Genomic DNA, 22,854 nt, shown 5'->3' with positions numbered 1-22,854 from the left:
GATGTTGGCCACTAGATGGCAGCAGTGTATGTGCAAAGGTTTAGACTGATCCAATGAACCATTGTATTTCTGTTCAAAATGTTGTATTGAGACTGCCCAAATGTGCCTAATTGGTTTATTAATAACTTTTCAAGTTCATAACTGTGCACTCTCCTCAAACAATAGCATGGTATTATTTCACTGTAATAGCTACTGTAAATTGGACAGCGCAGTTAGATTAACAAGAATTTAAGCTTTCTGCCAATATCAGATATGTCTATGTCCTGGGAAATGTTGTTGTTACTTACAACCTCATGCTAATTGCATTAGCCTACGTTAGCTCAACCGTCCCGTGGGGGACCCACTGATCCTGTAGAGTCAAAACTGTAATTAGGCCACTCAGGAACATTCAATGCCGTCTTGGTAAGCAACTCCAGTGTATATTTGGCCTGTGTTTTAGGTTATTGTCCTGCTGAAAGGTAAATTTGTCACCCAGTGTCTGTTGGAAAGCAGACTGAACCAAGTTTTCGTGTAGGATTTTGCCTGTGCTTAGCGCTATTCAGTTTCTTTTTATCCTAAAAACTCCCTAGTCCTTGGCGATGACAAGCATACCCATAACATGATGCAGCCACCACCATGCTTGAAAATATGAAGAGCGGTAGTCAGTGACGTGTTGTGTTGGATTTGCTTCAAACATAATGCTTTGTATTCAGGACAAAAAGTTAATGTCTGTGGCACATTTACTGCAGTGCTTACTTTAGTGCTTTTTACAAACAGGATGCATGTTTTGGAAAATGTGTATTCTGTACACGCTTCCTTCTTTTCACTCTGTCATTTATGTTAGTATTGTGGTGTAAATACAATTTTGTTGATCTAGCCTCAGTTTTCTGATATCACAGCCATTAAATTCTGTTTTAAAGTCACCTTGGCCTCATGGTGAAATCCCTCTCCTGCAACTGAGTTAGTATCTTTGTAGTGACTGGGTGTATTGATGCACCATCCACAGTGTAAATAGTAAATTCACCATGCTCAAAGGGATATTCAGTGTCTGCTTTTTTTAAAACAAAATCTGTGAACTTTTTTGCAAACCTTCCATTGGAAAACCTCCCTGATCTTTGAGGTTGAATCTGTGCTTAAAATTCACTACTTGACTGAGGGACCTTACAGATAATTGTATGTGTGGGGTACAGCGATGGGGTAATCATAAAAAAATTATGTGAACCACTATTACTGCACACAGAATGAGTCCATGTGATTTGTTAAGCATGGTAATTCTCCCCAAAACACAGGCTGGATGAAGCAACACATGAACAGTTGAAGTCGGAAGTTTACATAGACCTTAGCCAAATACATTTAAACTCAGTTTTTCACAATCCCTGACATTTAATCCTAGTAAAAATTCCCTGTCTTAGGTCAGTTAGGATCACCACTTTATTTTAAGAACGTGAAATGTCAGAATAATAGTAGAGAGAATGATTTCATCTATTATTTCTTTCATCACATTCTCAGTGGGTCAGAAGTTTACACACACTCAATTAGTATTTGGTAGCATTGCCTTTAAATTGTTTAACATGGGTCAAACGTTTCGGGTAGCCTTCCACAAGCTTCCCACAATAAGTTGGGTGAATTTTGTCCCATTCCTCCTGACAGAGCTGGTGTAACTGAGTCAGGTTTGTAGGCCTCCTTGCACACACATGCTTTTTCAGTTCTTCCCACAACATTTCTATAGGATTAAGGTCAGGGGTTTGTGATGGCCACTCCAATACCTTGACTTTGTTGTCCTTAAGCCATTTAGCCACAACTTTGGAAGTATGCTTGGGGTTATTGTCCATTTGGAAGACCCATTTGCGACAAAGCTTTAACTTCCTGACTGATGTCTTGAGATGTTGCTTCAATATATGCACATAATTTTCCTTCATCATAATGCCATCTATTTTGTGAAGTGCACCAGTCCCTCCTGCAGCAAAGCACCCCCACAACATGACGCTGCCACCCCCGTGCTTCACGGTTGGGATGGTGTTCTTCGGCTTGCAAGCCTCCCCCTTTTTCCTCCAAACATAACGATGATCATTATGGCCAAACAGTTCAGTTTCAGTTTCACCAGACCAGAGGACATTTCTCCAAAAAGTACGATCTTTGTCCCCATGTGCAGTTGCAAATCGTATCGTTTTTTATGGCGGTTTTGGAGCAGTGGCTTCTTCCTTGCTGAGCGGCCTTTTGGGTTATGTTGCTATGGGACTCGTTTTACTGTGGATATAGATACTTTTATACCCGTTTCCTCCAGCATATTCACAAGGTCCTTTGCTCTTGTTCTGGGATTGATTTGCACTTTTCACACCAAAGTGCATTCAGCTCTAGGAGACAGAACGCGTCTCCTTCCTGAGCGGTATGACGGCTGCGTGGTCCCATGGTGTTTATACTTGCGTACTATTGTTTGTACAGATGAACGTGGTACCTTCAGGTGTTTGGAAATTGCTCCCAAAGATGAACCAGACTTGTGGAGGTCTACAATTATTGTTCTGAGGTCTTGGCTGATTTCTTTTGATTTTCCCATAATGTCAAGCAAAGAGGCACTGAGTTTGAAGGTAGGCCTTGAAATACATCCACAGGTACACCTCCAATTGACTAAAATTATGTCAATTAGCCTATCAGAAGCTTCTAAAGCCATGACATAATTTTCTGGAAATTTTCCAAGCTGTTTAAAGGCACAGTCAACTTAGTGTATGTTAACTTCTGACCCACTGGAATTGTGATACAGTGAATTATAAGTGAAATAATCTGTCTGTAAACAATTGTTGGAAAAATTACTTGTGGCATGCACAAAGTAGATGTCCTAACCGACTTACCAAAACTAGTTTGTTAACAAGAAATGTGTGAGGTGGTTGAAAAACGAGTTTTAATAACTCCAACCTAAGTGTATGTAAACTTCAACTGTAGGCTACACTTCTGATTCAACATTTATTGCAACACATTTCTGGGTCTGATTGGTTACCACTGAGCAAGTGAAAAGGCCTGAATACAGCAATATTCTCATCTCAGTGTGGGAAAGGACTCAGCCTCTCTGAATCCCAGCATTCCCTCTGTTAGGCCATCTCCGTGAGCTGCTACTAATTAGGGCAAAGTAGACTGTGATCTGTTCCAGAGCCAGGTCCGTAGCAGAGTGACTCTGGAGTACAGAGGAGCAGTCTGTCCTGGGAGAATGAGGCCCGCCGGAGCCCCTGTGGGCCGGTGGCACGCTCCCACACTGCTCTTTGTCTCCGAGGCCATGGCACAGACTCATTAAAGACAGGGAGCGCGTCTGGTGCCAGCGGGGCAGGGCTGGCACGGGCACTCAGCATGGTAATGAAGATAACCCTGGCCTGTACCATAGAGCAGAGGGCTAGCAGAGGGCTTTAGCAGAGGGCACTGTGGGCTCTTTCGTGGTTGGGAGAAACCACGGCAGGAACAAGTGTCTGGTGGGGTGGTGGTGTGTGTGTGTGTGTGTGTAGGCTTCACATGTATGCAAGTTCACCGGTATCACAGGCAGTCATTGTTTGTGAGGTCAGAGTAGTGGGAACAGAGGACTTTATTGTATTATTATAATCTAAATAGAAGGTTCTGGATTAAAGGGGTGTTAGGAGTGTGTGATACCTGGGTTGAAGAGGACGATAGCCCGAAGGCAACCCAGCTCTGTCTTGTCCATCTGCATGTCTCTCATCTTGGATACCAGTTCTGTGAGCACTCTGGATGGAGAGAGAGAGACACATAGACAGGCTCTTAGAGATCTGACCATCAGCCAGCAACACCTCCGTAGGTCAGCCTTCATTACACCCTCCTTTATTTACAGGTGTAACTCAATGGAAGCTGTGCTGACACAGGGAATGTTCAACCAGCGGAAAATCGTACAGCCCTGCCTACACCACGTAATTCAAGCTGCTTTAGAACATGGCTGAGAAAAGGACATCCATGAACGACGTAGCACAAACACAATCACAGATTAACGTGTGACATCACAAGGGCAGGGCGGCGTTTCGTTTCGGGAGTGTGACGCGACCGCTCAAACTCCTCACCCCTCTGACTCCGTCACGCCCGCTCTCTATCTCTCCACCTCCCTCTGTCTCTCTCTCTCCACTTCTCACTGTCTCTCTCTCCACCTCCCTCTGCCTCTCTCTCTCCACCTCCCTCTGTCTCTGTCTCTCTCCACCTCCCTCTGTCTCTGTCTCTCTCCACATCCCTCTATCTCTCCCTCTCTCTCCACCTCCCTCTGTCTCTCTCGCTCTCCACCTCCCTGTCTCTCTCTCTCTCTCTCTCTCCACCTCCCTATCTCTCTCTCTCTCTCTCTCTCTCTCTCTCTCTCTCTCTCTCTCTCCACATCCCTCTGTCTCTCTCTCGCTCTCCACCTGCCTCTGTCTCTCTCTCTCGCTCTCCACCTCCCTCTGTCTCTCTCTCTCTGAGACGAAAGTCAATTTCAGCTCATCCTAATTTAATTTGCCCGTTGGAACAATGAGGGTAAAAAAAGACTTGAGTGCTTAAGTTAACCACCCTCTTCAGAGAGGATATAGAGCTACATTATCAGTCATCTTAATGCAGAGATGTAATCCATCCTTTGGAAGTAGTGAACTGGCAGTATGCTAATCACTGAGCACAGACTCCCAGCTGGGGATAGAGGGAGAGAGAGATGGAGAAAGAGGGGGAGAGAGAGAAGAGAGAGAGGGAAAGAGAGAAAGACGAGAGAAGGAGAGCGGAGGGAGAGATAAGTGGGAAAGAGAGAGAGAAAAGAGAGAGTGAGAGAGAGAGCGAAGAGAGAGAGAGCGAGCGGACAGGGAGAGAGCTGTTGCCCTCAAAATAAAACTTCAGTTAGCGACTCAGCACGCCAGGGGCCACAGGGTTTAGAGTTTACAATACTGACTATCTGTTGGATTGATCTCACACTGGATGGCTTGATCAACGTCTGTGTACACTGAGAATTAATACTTGATACTGTTCTTTTGTATTCATCTGTCAATAAAAATGTGACTGAAAAATGAACGATGCCACAATAGGCATCAAATGTGATTAATGGAAAAGAAGGTCAATATCGGCTTCGGAATCGTCACAGCCTGCCGTGGGATTGCATGTCAAAAGAGTGTGATTTCATCAGGAATGCACATAAATTGATTTCTTCAGAAACTCTGACTGAGGTCTCCATCTCCATTTTCACTGTTACAGGTCAGGGCCTACCCTAATCGTGGAATCTTAGTAATAAAGAATCACATAGCAACCAACAGAAATGTATTTCACAAAGCTGATTGTATTAAGGCAGTGCCAACAGGGTGATGATGACTACCTGTCAAAGATGGCTCCCACTCCAGCACTGTGGGCGCTGTTACGATGGACGTGGAGACCTGTTGCCAGGAGGATCCCATCTTTCACCGCTATCGAACGGTGCGAGAAGGATGCGATGAGGAGCTCGTTCCACCCTGAGGGAAGAGAGAGAAGAGAGGGAAGAATAAGGAGAGATAAAGAGTGAAAACCTATTACAAAGTTCATGTCATATTCAACATTCAAAGTTGACAATTGTGTTGACAATTGAGCTGACAACAAGGCAAGGGAATTCCAATGAATCAATCTAGGCTGAATAGTCAAACCAGAAAGCTCTTTCATGCATAGGCTCTGGGTTATTAGCAACCTATCTCAGATGTGCTTTCCAGAGAGATAAGTGTTTAACAGGGTGAACTGCGCCTGCCATCCCAATAAAAGGTGACACACTTGATATGCCAAGCGAGGGTAAGACACAGAGAGCTCTGTGCCGTTTGAGTGACAGGGCTCCTTTAACTGTTCTGTCTAGCAAAACTCCACACTTCTCCCCAGAGTTGAGTTGGGAATGAGAGGGGCTGGGATGCTTTCATCTGAGAGACAGCAGAACTAAACTGGTTATTTATAGAAGACCTGAGCTGAGCACTGAGAAGAGGAGACAGAACAGCTTTTTTTTTCTTTTTTTTTGCACTGAGAAGAGCTTCAGAACAGCTTTTTCTGAGAAGGTCTCTCTCTCAAATGTTATTTGTCACATGCTTCGTAAAAACAACAAGGGGAAGACTAACTGGGAAATGCTTACTTACTGGCCCTTCCCAACAATGCAGAGAGAAAGAAAATAGATAAATAATTGAAAAGTAAAACACGTAATAATAAAAGTAGTAATAGATACACAATGAGTAATGTAAAGTAAAGTTATATATACAAGGGGTACCAGTACCAAGTCAATGTGCAGGAGTACGAGGTAATTGAGGTACAGTTGAAGTCGGAAGTTTACATACACTTAGGTTGGAGTCATTAAAACTCATTTTTCAACCAGTCCACAAATTTCTTGTTATCAAACTATAGTTTTGGCAAGTCGGTTAGCACATCTACTTTGTGCATGACACAAGTAATTTTTCCAACAATTGTTTACAGACAGATTATTTCACTTATAATTCACTGTATCACAATTCCAGTGGGTCAGAAGTTTACATACACTAAGTTGACTGTGCCTTTAAACAGCTTGGAAAATTCCAGAAAATTATGTCATGGCTTTAGAAGCTTCTGATAGGCTAATTTACATAATTTTAGTCAATTGGAGGTGTACCTGTCGATGTATTTCAAGCCCTACCTTCAAACTCAGTGCCTCTTTGCTTGACACCATGGGAAAATCAAAAGAAATCAGCCAAGACCTTAAGATGCTGGAGGAAACAGGTACAAAAGTATCTATATCCACAGTAAAACGAGTCCTATAGCAACATAACCCGAAAGGCCGCTCAGCAAGGAAGAAGCCACTGCTCCAAAACCGCCATAAAAAGGCCAGACTACGGTTTACAACTGCACATGGGGACAAAGATCGTACTTTTTGGAGAAATGTCCTCTGGTCTGATGAAACAAAAATAGAACTGTTTAGCCATAATGACCATCGTTATGTTTGGAGGAAAAATGGGGACGCTTGCAAGCCGAAGAACACCATCCCAACCGTGAAGCACGGGGGTGGCAGCATCATGTTGTGGGGGTGCTTTGCTGCAGGAGGGACCGGTGCACTTCACAAAATAGATGGCATCATGAGGCAGGAAAATTATGTGGATATATTGAAGCAACATCTCAAGACATCAGTCAGGAAGTTAAAGCTTTGTCGCAAATGGGTCTTCCAAATGGACAATAACCCCAAGCATACTTCAAAGTCAAGGTATTGGAGTGGCCATCACAAAACCTTGACCTCAATCCCATAGAAAATATAGTTATGTACTGGGCCGTACGCACTACCCTCTGTAGCATCTTGCGGTCGGATGCCAACCAGTTGCCATACCAAGCGGTGATGCAGTCAGTCAACATGCTTTCAATTGTGCAGCTGTAGAATATTTTGATGATCTGAGGGCCCAAGCCAAATCTTTTCAGACTCCTGAGTGGGAAAAAGTGTTGTCGTGCCCTCTTCATGACTGTGTTGGTATGTTTGGACCATGCTAGATCCTTAATGATGTGGACACCGAGGAACTTGAAGCTCTCAACCCGCTCCACTATAGCCCCGTTGATCTGAATGGGGGCATGTGCTTGGCCCTCCGTTTCCTTTGAACAGGAAGTACAGGAGGGGACTAAGCACACACCCCTGAAGAGCCCCAGTGTTTTGGGTCAGCGTGGTGGAGGTGTTGTTGCCTACCCTCACCACGTGGGGGTGTCCCGTCAGGAAGTCCAGGATCCAGTTGCAGAGGGAGGTGTGCAGTCCCAGGGTCCTTCACTTAGTGATAAGCTTGGAGGGCACTATGAATGCTGAGTAGTCAATGAACAGCATTCTCATGTAGGTGTTCCTTTTGTCCAGGTGGGAGAGGGCAGTGTGGAGTGTTACACCATTCTCTCCATCACTATGGGTACCCAGAAGGAGAACGTTAAGAGGGGGTAGGATAGGGTTAGAGAGCTGGATGGGCTTCCTTAGAGTGAGTTTGGAAGTGAACTGTGTAATTTGAAGCGACAAGCAACCAGCAAGGGTAACATATAGGGAAAACACTGAAGACTTCCTCAAAAATGATGACATAAAGAATATGGCAGAGGATTCGTCAGTCTAATAGCCTACAAATAGCCTACAAAGCCCATAATGCTGCAGTGGGCTACCTATGGGGGATGCTGATGTGGTCTCATGGTCGTGTTGAACTGACCTGCTCGTAGGAGGATGACCTGGTCATCCAGGGGCAACTCAGAGAAGTGGGGGATCCTCTTGGCCCACTCCACCAGCGTGAAGAGCTGCTTGTCGGCTGCTTGGCAGATGTTAGTCACTGGGTCGTTGGGCTGTTGAAAGACACATGGGAAGGCTTGCTGTCAAAAATACGGTCAGCACAGAAAGACTGAAAGATACATTGTGACGTGTGTGTGGTTGTGTGTGTAATCGTACTTATGCACTCTGTATGTGCATGTGCATGTGCGTGCTTGCTAAGTGTATGTTTTGGTGTGGCAGCTGAGCTTCATGTGGAGCTGTGCTCTCCAGTAGATAGAGCGTTCCAGTCACAGCAGTGCACCACCAAGTTTTAGAGGAGCACCGGCCTGCTCCGCTCGCTGCTCCTCTGAGCCAAGACCCCGCACACACACACACACACACACACACACACACACACACACACACACACACACACACACACACACACGCACACACACACACACACACACACACACACACACACACACACCCTAGCCAAGTGAATGATCTCCTCTGAGGAGCGAGCAGGAAGGAAAAACAAACAGTGATTCTGTCCCAGCCCGAGGAGGAAATAACTGCAGAGAATCAGCAGTAACAAATGACTCTCTCCAAGCAGGCAGTTCCTTCAGGACACTTCTACCGACAGAAGACTATTTCGAGTGTTCAGACAGAGAGCCAAAAGAGCTCGACCTGACACACAGTTAAGGAACAAGTGTTTGGGCGTTCAAGTGTCAATTCATTTCATGAGTGAGTGTGAGAGAATGGGTCTTAAGAAATAGTATGCTCACTCACCACTACACCAGGGTTATATTCCTGATCTCAGACAGAGTAAAGTCTGGATGAAAAAGGTAAAAATGTACAGTATATTGTCTAAGGCTGAAAAGGTGGCCTCTCATGTTCAAGAGAGAGGAGAATAGACAGTGTTTATGCTTTGAGTTAACATGAAAAAGAGAACTGAAGAGAGAGGAGGGACGTTAAAGCTGAGAGAGAGAGAGAGAGAGAGAGAGAGAGAGAGAGAGAGAGAGAGAGAGAGAGAGAGAGAGAGAGAGAGAGAGAGAGAGAGAGAGAGAGAGAGAGAGAGAGAGAGAGAGAGAGGAGAGAGGGAGAGAGAGAGAGAGAGAGAGAGGGAGATTGTAGGATGGAAATGTGGATGTGAATGGACAAAGACAAAGAAACCTCAAGTGTCAGAAGCCATCAAACTGAAGGCCTCACTTAACCTGGGAGGAAACCATGGGCAGTGAAGAGGACAATAACTAATGTATACATACCAGTGATGTGCAGTCAGGGTAGGTATGGTACGCAGTGCTTACCCTGTGATAATCTCATTTTAAAAAGCTGTTATGAAAAGCCACATTTAAATGACAATTACATTTTTTTTTTAAATCGCAAATGATTCTGTTGATTTTTATGCTCAAAATCTCAAAATGTGCCAAAACTGCATCAAGACCTCAGGAAAGGTGCCAGGATATCCCTTCCTTCCTTTCCATCCATTCAAATTGTTGGCGCGCACAGCCATTCCTGACTCCAGTCACTGTTAATGGACAGGGTCAGCATAGGCGTCACTGCTTTGCCTAGCTTGAAGTAGCTTCATTTGTTGCATTGAGACTATTTAATATTTTTGCTTGCGTATTGCCTAAACATGTTGTGTGGGTATTAATTAACCTGGGGTGAGCTCAGATTAGCTAGCAAAAATAAGCTACCTAGCTAGCAAAAACAACCTGACAAATAGACACTATACTGCACCTCAAACAATTTTCCAAGTTGGAATAATGAAATGTTCCACTCTTCGAACCCTCCAAATGGCGCATCAACTATAACGAAAGTTTAGAGCAGACAGAGGCAGCATAAAGTAGACAACAACTTTATTCATGGACAGGCAAGGCAACCACCATCTCCCTCACTGCTAAATGTCGGGCAGGCAAACAGTGAGTACTGGATTGTCTACTTGTCTGAAAATGAATTACTAATTAATACTTTTTACTCAGACTTTTACACATCTTGGACATTTACTTGAGTTCTACAAGATGGATGTGACTAACTACAATGATTCTACGTGCTTGAACCTAATGGATGGAGCTGCCTACCTGTGTGCTTTGTGGGATAACTGTGCTACCAGCTACTGTTTCTGTGTGAAAATGGAACTGAAGGATGCCTTGGGGACAGTGGGCCTGCTGTGTGCATACAGAATAAAATAATGGACATGAGGTTTTGGTGTGACTTCTACAATGCTGTCACAGAGAGGTTCACTGGCCTGAAGGACAGACAAATGGACTTCATTACAAGTAAAGAAGGGCCTAAATGCATTTCCCTTTGCAATTTAGGCTACTGTTGAATGAACATGATATTACATTTATCAAGCTAGAATTTCATTTTGCCGAGGCAATTTTTGGACGTTTTCGACTGCATTTTTCAGTCATTTCGATTGTTTCCATTTTAGTAATTTAGCAGACACTCTTATCCACACAACTTACACTAGTGAGTGGATACATCTTCATACTGGTCCCCTGTGGGAATCAAACACACAACCCTGGCGTTGCAAGCACAATGCTCTACCAATTGAGCCACATGAGATAGTTGATATGGACATTTTGTTAAAACCTTATTTAATTTTATAAGTGTGTGTGTCTGTGTGTGTTTGCACGTGCCACATACAGTGCATTGCTAGAATTGTCATTTGGTACATTGGTATTTACATTTGGTGAACATTCTTGTCAATTTTATTTAATGACTTACAGTGCCTTCAGAAAGTATTCACACCCCTTGACACTCCAAATTGAGCTCAGGTGCATCCAATTTCTTTTGATCATCCTTGAGATGTCACTTCAACTTGATTGGAGTCCACCTGTGGCCAACTAAATTGGACATGAAACACACATGTCTATAAAGGTTCAACAGGGGATGGGTATAAAACCATTTATAGAGTGTTGAAAGTTTCGAAGAGTAAAGTCGTCTCCATCATTGTGAAATTAAATATATTGAACTGGCCAGACTCTGCCTAGAGCTGGCCGTCCTACCAACCTTGATCAGGGAGGTGACCAAGGACCCAAATGACCACTCTGACAGAACTACAGAGTTCCTTGGCTGAGATGGGAGAACCTGCCAGAAGGACAACAGCACTTCACCATTTTGGGCTTTATGGGAGAGTGGCCGGACGGAAGCCACTCCCGAGAAAAAGGCACATGACAGCATGCCTGGAGTTTGCAAAAAGGCACAGGAAAGACTCAGAGCAAAAGGCAAAATATTATGTGGCCTGATGAAACAAAAATGTTTCTCTTTGGCCTGAATGCAAAGCGCTATGTCTGGAGAAAACCAGGCACAGTTCATCACCCGTCTAACAACATCCCTACCGTGAAGCATGTTGGTGGCAGCATCATGCTATGGGGATGCTTTTCAGCAGCAGGGACTGGGAGACTGGTAAGGATAGAGGAAACAATGAATGGAGCCAAATACAGGCAAATCCGTAATGAGAACCTGCTTCAGAGTACAAACGATCTTAGACTGGGGCAAAGATTTCCATTCCAACAGTACAATGACCCCAAGCATACAGCCAAAGCAAAGCTGGAATGACTTCAGAACAAGAATGTTAGTTTAAGCTAGAGATATCCGTTTTTGCACTGGATGCTTCTCAATCCACCGCATCTGCCAATGTAACATTTACGCATCTGCGGTGAAAGGTGACAGAGCTAGAGCGGTGTTTGTCAGACCATGAGACATCCCAAAAAAATGGTCTTCTCACAAAATTGTCTGTAGCGTTCGAACGGTTTTTGCTCTACGACCCCCACAAGTGTATCGCGACTCGTCTGAAGTCAATACAGCCGATCTGCCAACTTTTGTTTGTAGCATCCGAACAGTTTACACACTAATATGACACCCCCGTGTAAAGGTGAGACTCTCACGAACACATACATATCAGTTGTTTTGCTCTAGGACGCCCACAGGCCTCACAAGACTCATCTAAATATCCCCCGGTACCAGTCGAAAACATTAATGAAAGTATGCATGCTGTGTATGGAGACTGTTTAGTGACAAAAATAAGGGGTTAAATACATGTTCTTTGGTATGACCTGCTGAAAACAATTCCATATAGCTTAGTAGAACTGATACAGGTATACACATGACAACTCAAAGCTGTAATCGCCACCAAAGGTGCTTCTACAGAGTATTGACTCAAGGGTGTGAATACTTATGCAAATTAGATATTTCTGTCTTTAAATTTCAATACATTTGCAAACATTTCTAAAAACATGTTTTCTCTTTTTCATTATGGAGTATTGTGTGTAGATGGGTGAGAATTTTTATTTATTTAATCAATTATGAATTCAGGCTGTAACACATGTTGGAATAAGTCAAATGTGGAATAAGTCAAGGGGTATGAATACTGTATGTTACTTTGGTTGTTGGAGCTATCTGTTGTATGGTGAACTTGGGCTTCATCAAGGTAAATTTGTGAGTAAATTTGTCTTTGATAATAGCCAGTGCCTACCCAGCCACGACCTCACTACACGTCACTGATATACTGTATACAATATATACAGATGAAAGAACAAATTGGCATCAAATAACCACGTTTCCATACACAGTTTTTATGCGAGTAAAGCCATACAAAAAAAAAATAATTATGACAGCTGTGACAGAAACAGAAATTTTCGGTACAATTTTATAAATGCAGACAGATAATTTGTTCGTTCGACATAGTGTGATCTTTTTGTGTTGCTAAAAATAATTATGCGAGAAATAGAGGTCGAAACATCATATCAAAGTAATCTTGGAGTCACGTGACGATATGGTGCGTGGTCCTCCCACTACGACTCGGGTAACCATGCAGTTTATTAGGCTAAGATGAAATAACTTATGATGAACTTCACAGGGTGGTGAAATTGCACAGTGATCTTGATGCTCCTTTCCACCTAATATTGAGGGTCTTATTCTGGTGACATGTTGATCGATGCTTGATTACCATTTGACAAATACAAATATTATCCATAATAATCTCATTATGTAGACTAGTACCTACCCGCACAGCCTTCCCGCACTATCTGCAAGGTGTTGCTTAGAGCGCACAGCCAAGACCAGAGTACATGTAGGCACATTTGCTATTTGTGACAAAACTATTGGTAGAGTTAAAAATGCAATGGAAACCCATTTTATTGGTACATGAACACTTAAGTGAAAAAGTACATTTTGTGTGCACTAAGTCATCACTCGCTGATTTTTATCTGCAACATGTCAGTATGGTGGAAACACACCACTGGTGTGAAAATGCGCATATTTTCTTTCATGTGGATTTTTGAATATTCGCACGAAACTCTGTCCCAAAGTGGATGGAACCCTAGCTAGTATTATCAATCACAAAAACATAATGTTAACTGGGGATGGATAAAATGTATATTATGATGCTCCGATTCTCAGTATGTCTGAGACAAATCTACAACAACAAAAGCCTTGTAAACTTTTCCCCAACTTCCCACTCTCCCCAAATCCCACAGATCATGCTGAAAGCTCGGAGGATCCCAAAATGAAATACAGCTCTCTGGAGAAGATTAGTGTAAGATGAGGAAAACTCATTCCACCTCTCCTTCTTTCCAGTCGTCCTCTACTTCTAATGCTTAGACCGAAGACTACCCACACTTGAAATATGAAACAGTATGAAACAGTTAACCAGACACAAAGCCGGCACTGTTTTGAAAACTGACAGTAGATTTTCTTTGGGCAGAGAACAAAAGCATCTTATAAATATTTCACCATCTGATCTCCGTGGGAGACATTGTGGACGATGCGGCTCAGCGCGACAGTTTTTTGCCTGTATTTCTCCTTCTCCTCATAAACAAATCCGCTAATTCATTCCAAAAGGCAGCCGCAGCCCAAACAAACCAAAACAAAAGGGGCTGTATGTTGTGTCTCTGTCGAGGCCCCTCAAAAGAATACAACTCCCAGAGTTCTCGTGAAACACGGTGAAGGCTCATGAATGTTGCATGGCTCTCTTAGCCATGTTTACACTGACCTTGTTTCTCACTGTATACACCATGAAGATGACAGGAAGGAACAGAGACCACACTCCTGCCATGATCACACATTAACTCACTGCCCTTACTGTAAGGTGACAGTCGTCAGGGGATGTTATGGGGAGTCACAGTGGAAGAGATCACAATGCCTTCTGAGGTCTGGGACAATGATAATGACATGAACCTAGGAGTTCACTATTCTGTGCATGTGTGGAACAAGCCGTGAGGGACCACCGTGTCTGTGAGAGAAACTATTTTACATTTCTTCTCTGTGAACATCCTTCACTCTGGAGGATAGGGGGCCAGCTGATCGCTTTCTGAAAACGTGTCGAGCAGGGGGAGGAGAGAGGGAGAGGCGAAACCCTCCCCTGAGGGAGAGATGTAGAGAGAGATTGAGAGCGTTTGGGCTTACGAGAGTCGCTTTGAGGACACCTCTTAATGCCTGCCACAAACAAGAGTGTATTTTTTCCCCCAGACTGAATTAAAGGCTTTGGTTTGCATTATTCACAGTGGATAGCCTCTCCTCTCACAGAAATGCCTGGCTTGCATACTGTCCTATGCATTTTTTATAACTCGTGGAGACGAGAGACTGACTTTTAAAAGTTTCATATTCTGCTTAAACTACAGTTGCGTGACAACAAAGAGGAATGTGGTAGTCAATAGATGATCCATAATCCAAATTCCCAACTAAATTGTGTAAAGTCCTCATAATTGGCTCTTAGAGTTGTAGAAGAGTATATTGCGACATCAACCAAGTCCCCTCTAAATAACGTTAGCACGTCTATCTGTTTGTCTCTCTCTCTCCTGTGTCTGTCCAAAGACAGAGACTAAGAATTATACAAGTTGACAGATTCAAGCACCGCAAGGTTGGAAAACACACACAAGACAAAATGAGAGAAAGGGATAGAGAATGAGAGAGGGATATAGAGAGAGAGAGAGACAGACAGTGGAAGGAAAAACTCCACGGCATGGCAAAATGATAGCGTGTTACCCCCCCCCCAACCCCCTCCCTCCTTGAAGAGAAGGCCCTGGCTTGTCTGACTGGAGGCATGTTACTAACGCCTGTTTAACTCCTGTTCTAGGTCACCATGAGATAAACAGACTTTATTCAGCTTGGTCAAACCCCAACCATTAGACAGTGGCGGTGCCCATTCATGGTGTGCACTCAGGGGCCCCGACCCTGGGACTCATTAACACATGGGGCAGTGCCTCCTAAAGGAGTGCCCACTGGAGGGGGCAGTCCCCGGACCAGAGGGGTTCCTAATCACCGAGACTGCCTGCCAAGGGGACACCGCACGTTCCAACACTGACTGTGCTGCTCTACCCTTGTTTAATCTACAGTACCAGTCAAAAGTTTGGACACACCTAATCATTCCAGAGTATTTCTTTATTTTACTATTTTCTACATTGTAGAGTAATAGTGTTGACATCAAAACTATGAAATAACACATGTAGTAACCAAAAATGTTTCAACAAATCTAAAAATATGTTATATTTGAGATTCTTCAAAGTAGCCACCCTTTGCCTTGATGACAGCTTTGCACACTCTTTGCACACATTCTCTCAACCAGCTTCATGAGGTAGTCATCTGGAATGGATTTCAATTAACAGGTGTGCCTTGTTAAAAGTTAATTTGTGGAATTTCTTTCCTTCTTAATGCGTTTGAGCAAATCACTTGTGTTGTGACAAGGTATGGGGGGTATACAGAAGATAACACTATTTGGTAAAATACCAAGTCCATATTATGGCAAGAACAGCTCAAATAAGCAAAAAGAAACGACAGTCCATCATTACTTTAAGACATGAAGGTCAATCTATCCGGAATATTTCAAGAACTTTGAATGTTTCTTCAAGATCACTCCGCAAAAACCACCAAGCGCTATGATGAAACTGGCTCTCATGAAGACCGCCACAGGAAAGGAAGACCCAGAGTTACCTCTGCTGCAGAGGATAAGTTCATTAGAGTTACCAGCCTCAGAAATTGCAGCCCAAATAAATGCTTCACAGAGTTCAAGTAACAGACACATCTCAACATCAACTGTTCAGAGGAGACTGCATGAACCAGGCCTTCATGGTTGAATTGCTGCAAAGAAATCACTACTAAAGGACACCAGTAAGAAGAAGAGACTTGATTGGGCCAAGAAACACAAGCAATGGACATTAGACCAGTGGAAATCTGTCCTTTTGTCTGATGAATCCAAATTTGAGATTTTTGGTTCCAACCGCTGTGTCTTTATAAGACGCAGAGTAGGTGAACGGATGATCTCTGCATGTGTGGTTCCCACCATGAAGCATGGAGGAGGAGGTGTGATAGTGTGGGGGTGTGTTGCTGTTGACACTGTCTGTGATTTACTTAGAATTCAAGGCACACTTAACCAGCATGGCATCCACAGCATTCTGCAGCGATACGCCATCCCATCTGGTTTGCGCTTAGTGGGACTATTATTTTTCAACAGGACAATGACCCAACACACCTCGAGGCTGTGTAAAGGCTATTTGACCAAGAAGGAGAGTGAGGGAGTGCTGCATAAGATGACCTGACCTCCACAATCACCCGACCTCAACCTAATTGAGATGGTTTGGACCGCAGAGTGGTGCTCAGCATATGAGGGAACTCCTTTAAGACTGTTGGAAAAGCATTCCAGGTGAAGCTGGTTGAGAGAATGCCAAGAGTGTGCCATGCTGTCATCAAGGCAAAGGGTGGCTATTTGAAGAATCTCAAATGTAAAATATATTTTGATTTGGTTAACACTTTTTTGGTTACTACATGATTTCAAATGTGTTATTTCATAGTTTCGATGTCTTCACTATTATTCTACAATGTAGAAAAGAGTACAATTAAAGAAAAACCCTTGAATGAGTATGTGTGTCCAAACTCTTGACTGGTACTGTACTCCTAACTTTTCATATGATTTTGATGATCATTTTCAGAGTCAACTGAAAGATCAGTGGACGGGGAACTAAGTGGTCTCTCAGCAGTTGTCTATAGCTATGGCAATATAGATGAATTACAATGTCATATATTACCCAATCTACATGGCCTACTGAACAACAACTCCCCATTTCAATCATTACCTTAAATCATAGCAAGAAGTAAAGGAAAATCAAAAAATATGGATCCACTAGAAATGACTTGAATTATTAGAAAACTACCAAGACAACTGAAAACAATTCCTGCAAGATATTTATCTGCCTTTATCAAAGCTAGATTTCTAGAAAAGCTTGATTTCCTCCTTCTCCTGCAGGGCGCCCCCTGTTGGCGTCAGAGCCCCAGCAGACGTACAGCCACCACGGCAAGGCACAGCCCAGACAGACACACACACACACAGTACTTTAGTGTGTCAGAGCTCCCATCCCCTCTCCTATCCCCTCCCTAATGTCAACGCGCATCACGTACATCTCCATCTTCCCTCTCATTTACTCACATAACAGCCTTCAGAGTTCTACCTTCACTTCACAGGACATTTCCCCCTAACCCCTCCCAGAGCAGATGAGTCCCAGAAGAAGCACACTCTCTCTCTCTCTCTCTCTCTCTCTCTCTCTCTCTCTCTCTCTCTCTCTCTCTCTCTCTCTCTCTCTCTCTCTCTCTCTCTCTCTCTCTCTCTCTCTCTCTCTCTCTCTCTCTCTCTCTCTCTCTCTCTCTCTCTCTCTCTCTCTCTCTCTCTCTCTCTCTCTCTCTCTCTCTCTCTCTCTCTCTCTCTCTCTCTCTCTCTCTCTCTCTCTCTCTCTCTCTCCCTCCCTCCTTTCCTCTCCTGCACACTTGCTCTCTGTCTGTCGTTCCGGTATGATTCCTGAGAAAACCAAAGCTTGGTGGGATGCTGTCAGGAACAGCCTGGCTGTTGTATTATTCATGGTTGAGCCAGAGAGAATCTAGAGAATGAACAGAGAGAGCCTCACATAGCTTAGGTGGGTGGCTGGGAGACTGCAGATGTTAAGGTGCACAGGTGAACTAGTGGACTTGTGATGTAAGGTACCATACAAGGAGCACATAAGATATGGATGTAGAATAGTCACAGCTACCTTGTTCATCTCAGTGATAGGCATCAGGTGGCAGAGCCCTGGATACCTCCCATCCTAAGAGAATGACAACCACAGCCTCTTCTCATCTTTCACCACAGAGATGTAACACGTAAAAACTGAAAAAAATCTAATAATAATAACATCACCACGTTGGCTAATGGCTGCTCCCTGTTAATCAAGCAAGACCCTGGGGAGTCCAGGGGCATCCAGAGAGGATAATAGAGATTGTTAGATTGCAGCATAATTAAACTCTAATGGTGTGGCAAATTGTTGTGATAACACTGATTACATGTTATTAATGTCCATTACTGCAAAAACACACATGCCAGAGGCTGAGGCACAAAGTACCTGTATCATACCAAGGGAAAATGGGAGGAAATGGCTAACACAGATGTAGGACCTTCATTTGAGCCAGTTTGCAACAGCAGGAAAATAGTCCTGCAGCAACAGGAACTCAAATTAAGATCCTACATCTGTATGTGAGTGTGTGTGTGTGTGCATGTCAGAATTTATGAGCGGAGCCATAGAGCGGAGCGAGGGGCGCAGCGTACCCAATTTGACTGGAGCGTGGAGCGAGATTCTAGCCGCTCCAATTTCACTCAGGCCAGCCCGCCCCAGGAGCCATTTGTAGTCTACTTGTGTGCTGCTATAGCCACTTGCTCTAGCGACGGTCATGGAGTTCGCTAAATATTCTCATAAAGAAAATGCTAAATCTAAATCTAGGTGCTAAATCTAGGTGACTTACAAAGATGAGGACTAAGAGCAAGAGAGTGATGTAGTGTACACAACTAAATAATCATTGTGGAATCTGAAAAGACACGTATCCCAAAAGCATGATGGTGTACTTACTACGTGCACATGCTAAAAGAAAGGAACGAGGTGGATAGATAACTACAGTGAGGGAAAAAAGTATTTGATCCCCTGCAGATTTTGTACGTTTGCCCACTGACAAAGAAATGATCAGTCTATAATTTTAATGGTAGGTTTATTTGAACAGTGAGAGACAGAATAACAACAAAAAAAAGCCAGAAAAACACATGTCAAAAATGTTATAAATTGATTAGCATTTAATGAGGGAAATAAGTATTTGACCCCCTCTCAATCAGAAAGATTTCTGGCTCCCAGGTGTCTTTTATACAGGTAACGAGCACACTCTTAAAGGGAGTGCTCCTAATCTCAGCTTGTTACCTGTATAAAAAGACACCTGTTCACAGAAGCAATCAATCAGATTCCAAACTCTCCACCATGGCCAAGACCAAAGAGCTCTCCAAGAATGTCAGGGACAAGATTGTAGATCTACACAAGGCTGGAATGGGCTACAAAACCATCGCCAAGCAGCTTGGTGAGAAGGTGACAACAGTTGGTGTGATTATTCTCAAATGGAAGAAACACAAAAGAACTGTCAATCTCCCTAGGCCTGGGGCTCCATGCAAGATCTCATCTAGTGGAGTTGCAATGATCATGAGAACGGTGAGGAATCAGCCCAGAACTACACGGGAGGATCTTGTCAATGATCTCAAGGCAGCTGGGACCATAGTCACCAAGAAAACAATTGGTAACACACTATGCCGTGAAGGACTGAAATCCTGCAGTGCCAGCAAGGTCCCCCTGCTCAAGAAAGCACATATACATGCCCGTCTGAAGTTTGCCAATGAACATCTGAATGATTCAGAGGACAACTGGGTGAAAGTGTTGTGGTCAGATGAGACCAAAATGGAGCTCTTTGGCATCAACTCAACTCGCCATGTTTGGAGGAGGAGGAATGCTGCCTATGACCCCAAGAACACCATCCCCACCATCAAACATGGAGGTGGAAACATTATGCTTTGGGGGAGTTTTTCTGCTAAGGGAACAGGGCAACTTCACCGCATCAATGGGACGATGGACGGGGCCATGTACCGTCAAATTTTGGATGAGAACCTCCTTCCCTCAGCCAGGGCATTGAAAATGGGTCGTGGATGGGTATTCCAGCATGACAATGACCCAAAACACACAGCCAAGGCAACAAAGGAGTGGCTCAAGAAGAAGCACATTAAGGTCCTGGAGTGGCCTAGCCAGTCTCCAGACCTTAATCCCATAGAAACTCTGTGGAGGGAGCTGAAGGTTCGAGTTGCCAAACGTCAGCCTCAAAACCTTAATGACTTGGAGAAGATCTGCAAAGAGGAGTGGGACAAAATCCCTCCTGAGATGTGTGCAAACCTGGTGGCCAACTACAAGAAACGTCTGACCTCCGTGATTGCCAAAAAGGGTTTTGCCACCAAGTACTAAGTCAGGTTTTGCAGAGGGGTCAAATACTTATTTCCCTCATTAAAATGCAAATCAATTTATAACATTTTTGACATGCGTTTTTCTGGATTTTTTTGTTGTTATTCTGTCTCTCACTGTTCAAATAAACCTACCATTAAAATTATAGACAGATCATTTCTTTGTCAGTGGGCAAACGTACAAAATTAGCAGGGGATCAAATACTTTTTTCCCTCACTGTAAGTGTGTCATTGTAGCAAAGTATTTATAAACTAAAATTCAGAACTCTTAAAAGTTTGGTTCATTGTTGTTTTATTATCTATACAATAGGTCATAATTGATTTTGGCCCAATAGGACTGGCATATTCCGACTTTCAACAAGCTTTCTGTTTTGATTGGGTTATTTTGCCTAAAAAACTTTAGGACTACCTAAAAAAATATGTTTTAAATAAACTCTGCATCTCTGCCCAGCCTGGCAAGAGTGGCCCAAAGGGTGTTTAGCATCCCCAGTGGCCCTGCAAGTGTGGAGAGGATATTGGCCTTCTCTCCAGGCACCATGACATGAGCCTGAAAGCCACAGACTCTGACCAAACTTGTGTTTCTAAAAATAAATTCAAAATCACAGCCTATATGTGCAATTTACAGACTATAATGATTTAATACAACAAAGTGTTGTTTAAATGCAGAGCGCTTAATGTCCCTACCAGCCTATTGTGTTGCTCTCGCAAATGCTTTACAAGGTATTTATTTGTAGGCTATAGCCTTGAAATAATACAGCCTAAATAATACATTTTTGTTCCTTCTTTAGGCTCCCTGTCTGGCTCCTGACCTATTTAGAGTGTTTATTTGCTGTCTAATATGACATGATGTAGCCCAGGTATTCCCAAACTGTCACGTCCTGACCATAGTTCTTATGTGTTTTGCTTGTTTAGTGTTGGTCAGGACGTGAGCTGGGTGGGAATTCTATGTTGTGTGTCTAGTTTGTCTGTTTCTGTGTCCAGCCTAATATGGTTCTCAATCAGAGGCAGCTGTCAATCGTTGTCCCTGATTGAGAATCATATATAGGTGGCTTGTTTTGTGTTGGGGATTGTGGGTGGTTGTTTCCTGTCTCTGTGTTTGTGTTCTGCACCAGATAGGACTGTATCGGTTTGCCTATTTTGTATTTGTTTAGTGTTCACAGTAGTTTTGTTAATTAAACATGTTGAGCACTGGCTACGCTGCGTGTTGGTCCGATCTCTGTTTCACCCCCTCTTCTAGTGAAGAGAGGGAAGGCTGCCGTTACACAAACTGGGGTATCCCCAGGGATACCAAATAAATGTGATTCACATTGAAAAAATAAAAGTATATTTTTATTTATTTAAAAATAATACAAATTCTCATTTTCAAACAGTCCATTTATATTTTCCAACAGGGCTATACATTTGGGTGAGTTTTTTTAATGACCTGAGTAGCCTCGTTTTACTGCCCAAAATAAAATTAAACCATCTAGTGTTCAGCGAAATAACAACACAATGTCAAATACAGTTAGCCTAGTCAAATAATTAACATCCAATCACATTAACTGTTACTCTCTCGCGGGAAACCTTCACTCTTGCGCAGACATTTAGAAAGGAAACCTGACAATTAGAAAAATAAGCCACATGAGTTATTTGAGCATAAATAAAGACGACTTTCGAGTAGTAAGACATGTATAAAAGCAACAGATACCATTATTAAGAAGGGGTTATAGTTGTCTTATGTGGTGAGCTACCGAGTGGCTAGGACAGGCAAGCCCCATACTATTGTGGAGGACTTAATTCTTCCTGCTGCCGCGGATATGGCTGGGGCAATGCTGGGGGAAAAGGCCAAAAACACAATACAGACAATGACTTCATCAAACAACACTGTTTCACGATGCATCAGTGACATGGCTGGAGATGTTTGGAAACAATTACTGCTTCGCATACAAGCCAGTGAATTCTATGCGTTACAGTTGGATGAGTCAACAGGCGTTGCGGGCCTGGCACAGCTCCTGGTAAATGTTCTTTACGTTTATAGGAGGTAAATTAAGGAAGACATCCTCTTCTGCAAACCACTGGAAACCAGGACAACATGAGAGGATATTTTTAAAGTACTGGACAGCTTTGTGACATCAAATGGACTTTAGTGGTCAAGATGTGTTGGTATCTGTTCTGATGGCGCAAAAGCCATGACAGGGAGACATAGTGGAGTGGTAACGCGCGTGCAAGCAGTTGCTCCCGATGCCACGGGTACACTGCAGCATCCACCAAGAGGCTCTTGCTGCCAAGGGATTGCCTGACAGCTTGAAAGACATTTTGGACACTACAGTGAAAATGGTTAACTTTGTTAAAGCAAGGCCCCTGAACTCTCGTGTATTTTCTGCACTATGCAATGATATGGGCAGCGACCATGTAACGCTTTTACAACATACAGAAGTGCGCTGGTTAT

General features: G+C 43.4%; 1 protein-coding gene across 1 annotated transcript in view; it reads right to left on the bottom strand.

Annotated features, from left to right (window-relative positions):
- The window catches only part of LOC120025770 (retinoic acid receptor RXR-alpha-A), a 156,838-nt gene that overhangs the window by 5,097 nt on the left and 128,887 nt on the right, over positions 1-22,854 (bottom strand). Inside the window, exons 7-9 of the mRNA XM_038970409.1 lie at positions 8,106-8,235; positions 5,285-5,417; positions 3,610-3,701 (exon numbers count right to left, since the gene is read on the bottom strand). Of these exons, the coding sequence (XP_038826337.1) occupies positions 3,610-3,701; positions 5,285-5,417; positions 8,106-8,235 (355 nt within the window). The remainder of the gene's footprint in view (positions 1-3,609; positions 3,702-5,284; positions 5,418-8,105; positions 8,236-22,854) is intronic.

The sequence above is a fragment of the Salvelinus namaycush genome, chromosome 31 (genome assembly GCF_016432855.1).
Source record: "Salvelinus namaycush isolate Seneca chromosome 31, SaNama_1.0, whole genome shotgun sequence".
Classification (NCBI taxonomy): Eukaryota; Metazoa; Chordata; class Actinopteri; order Salmoniformes; family Salmonidae; genus Salvelinus; species Salvelinus namaycush.
This window is presented reverse-complemented; position numbering and strand designations above follow the sequence as displayed.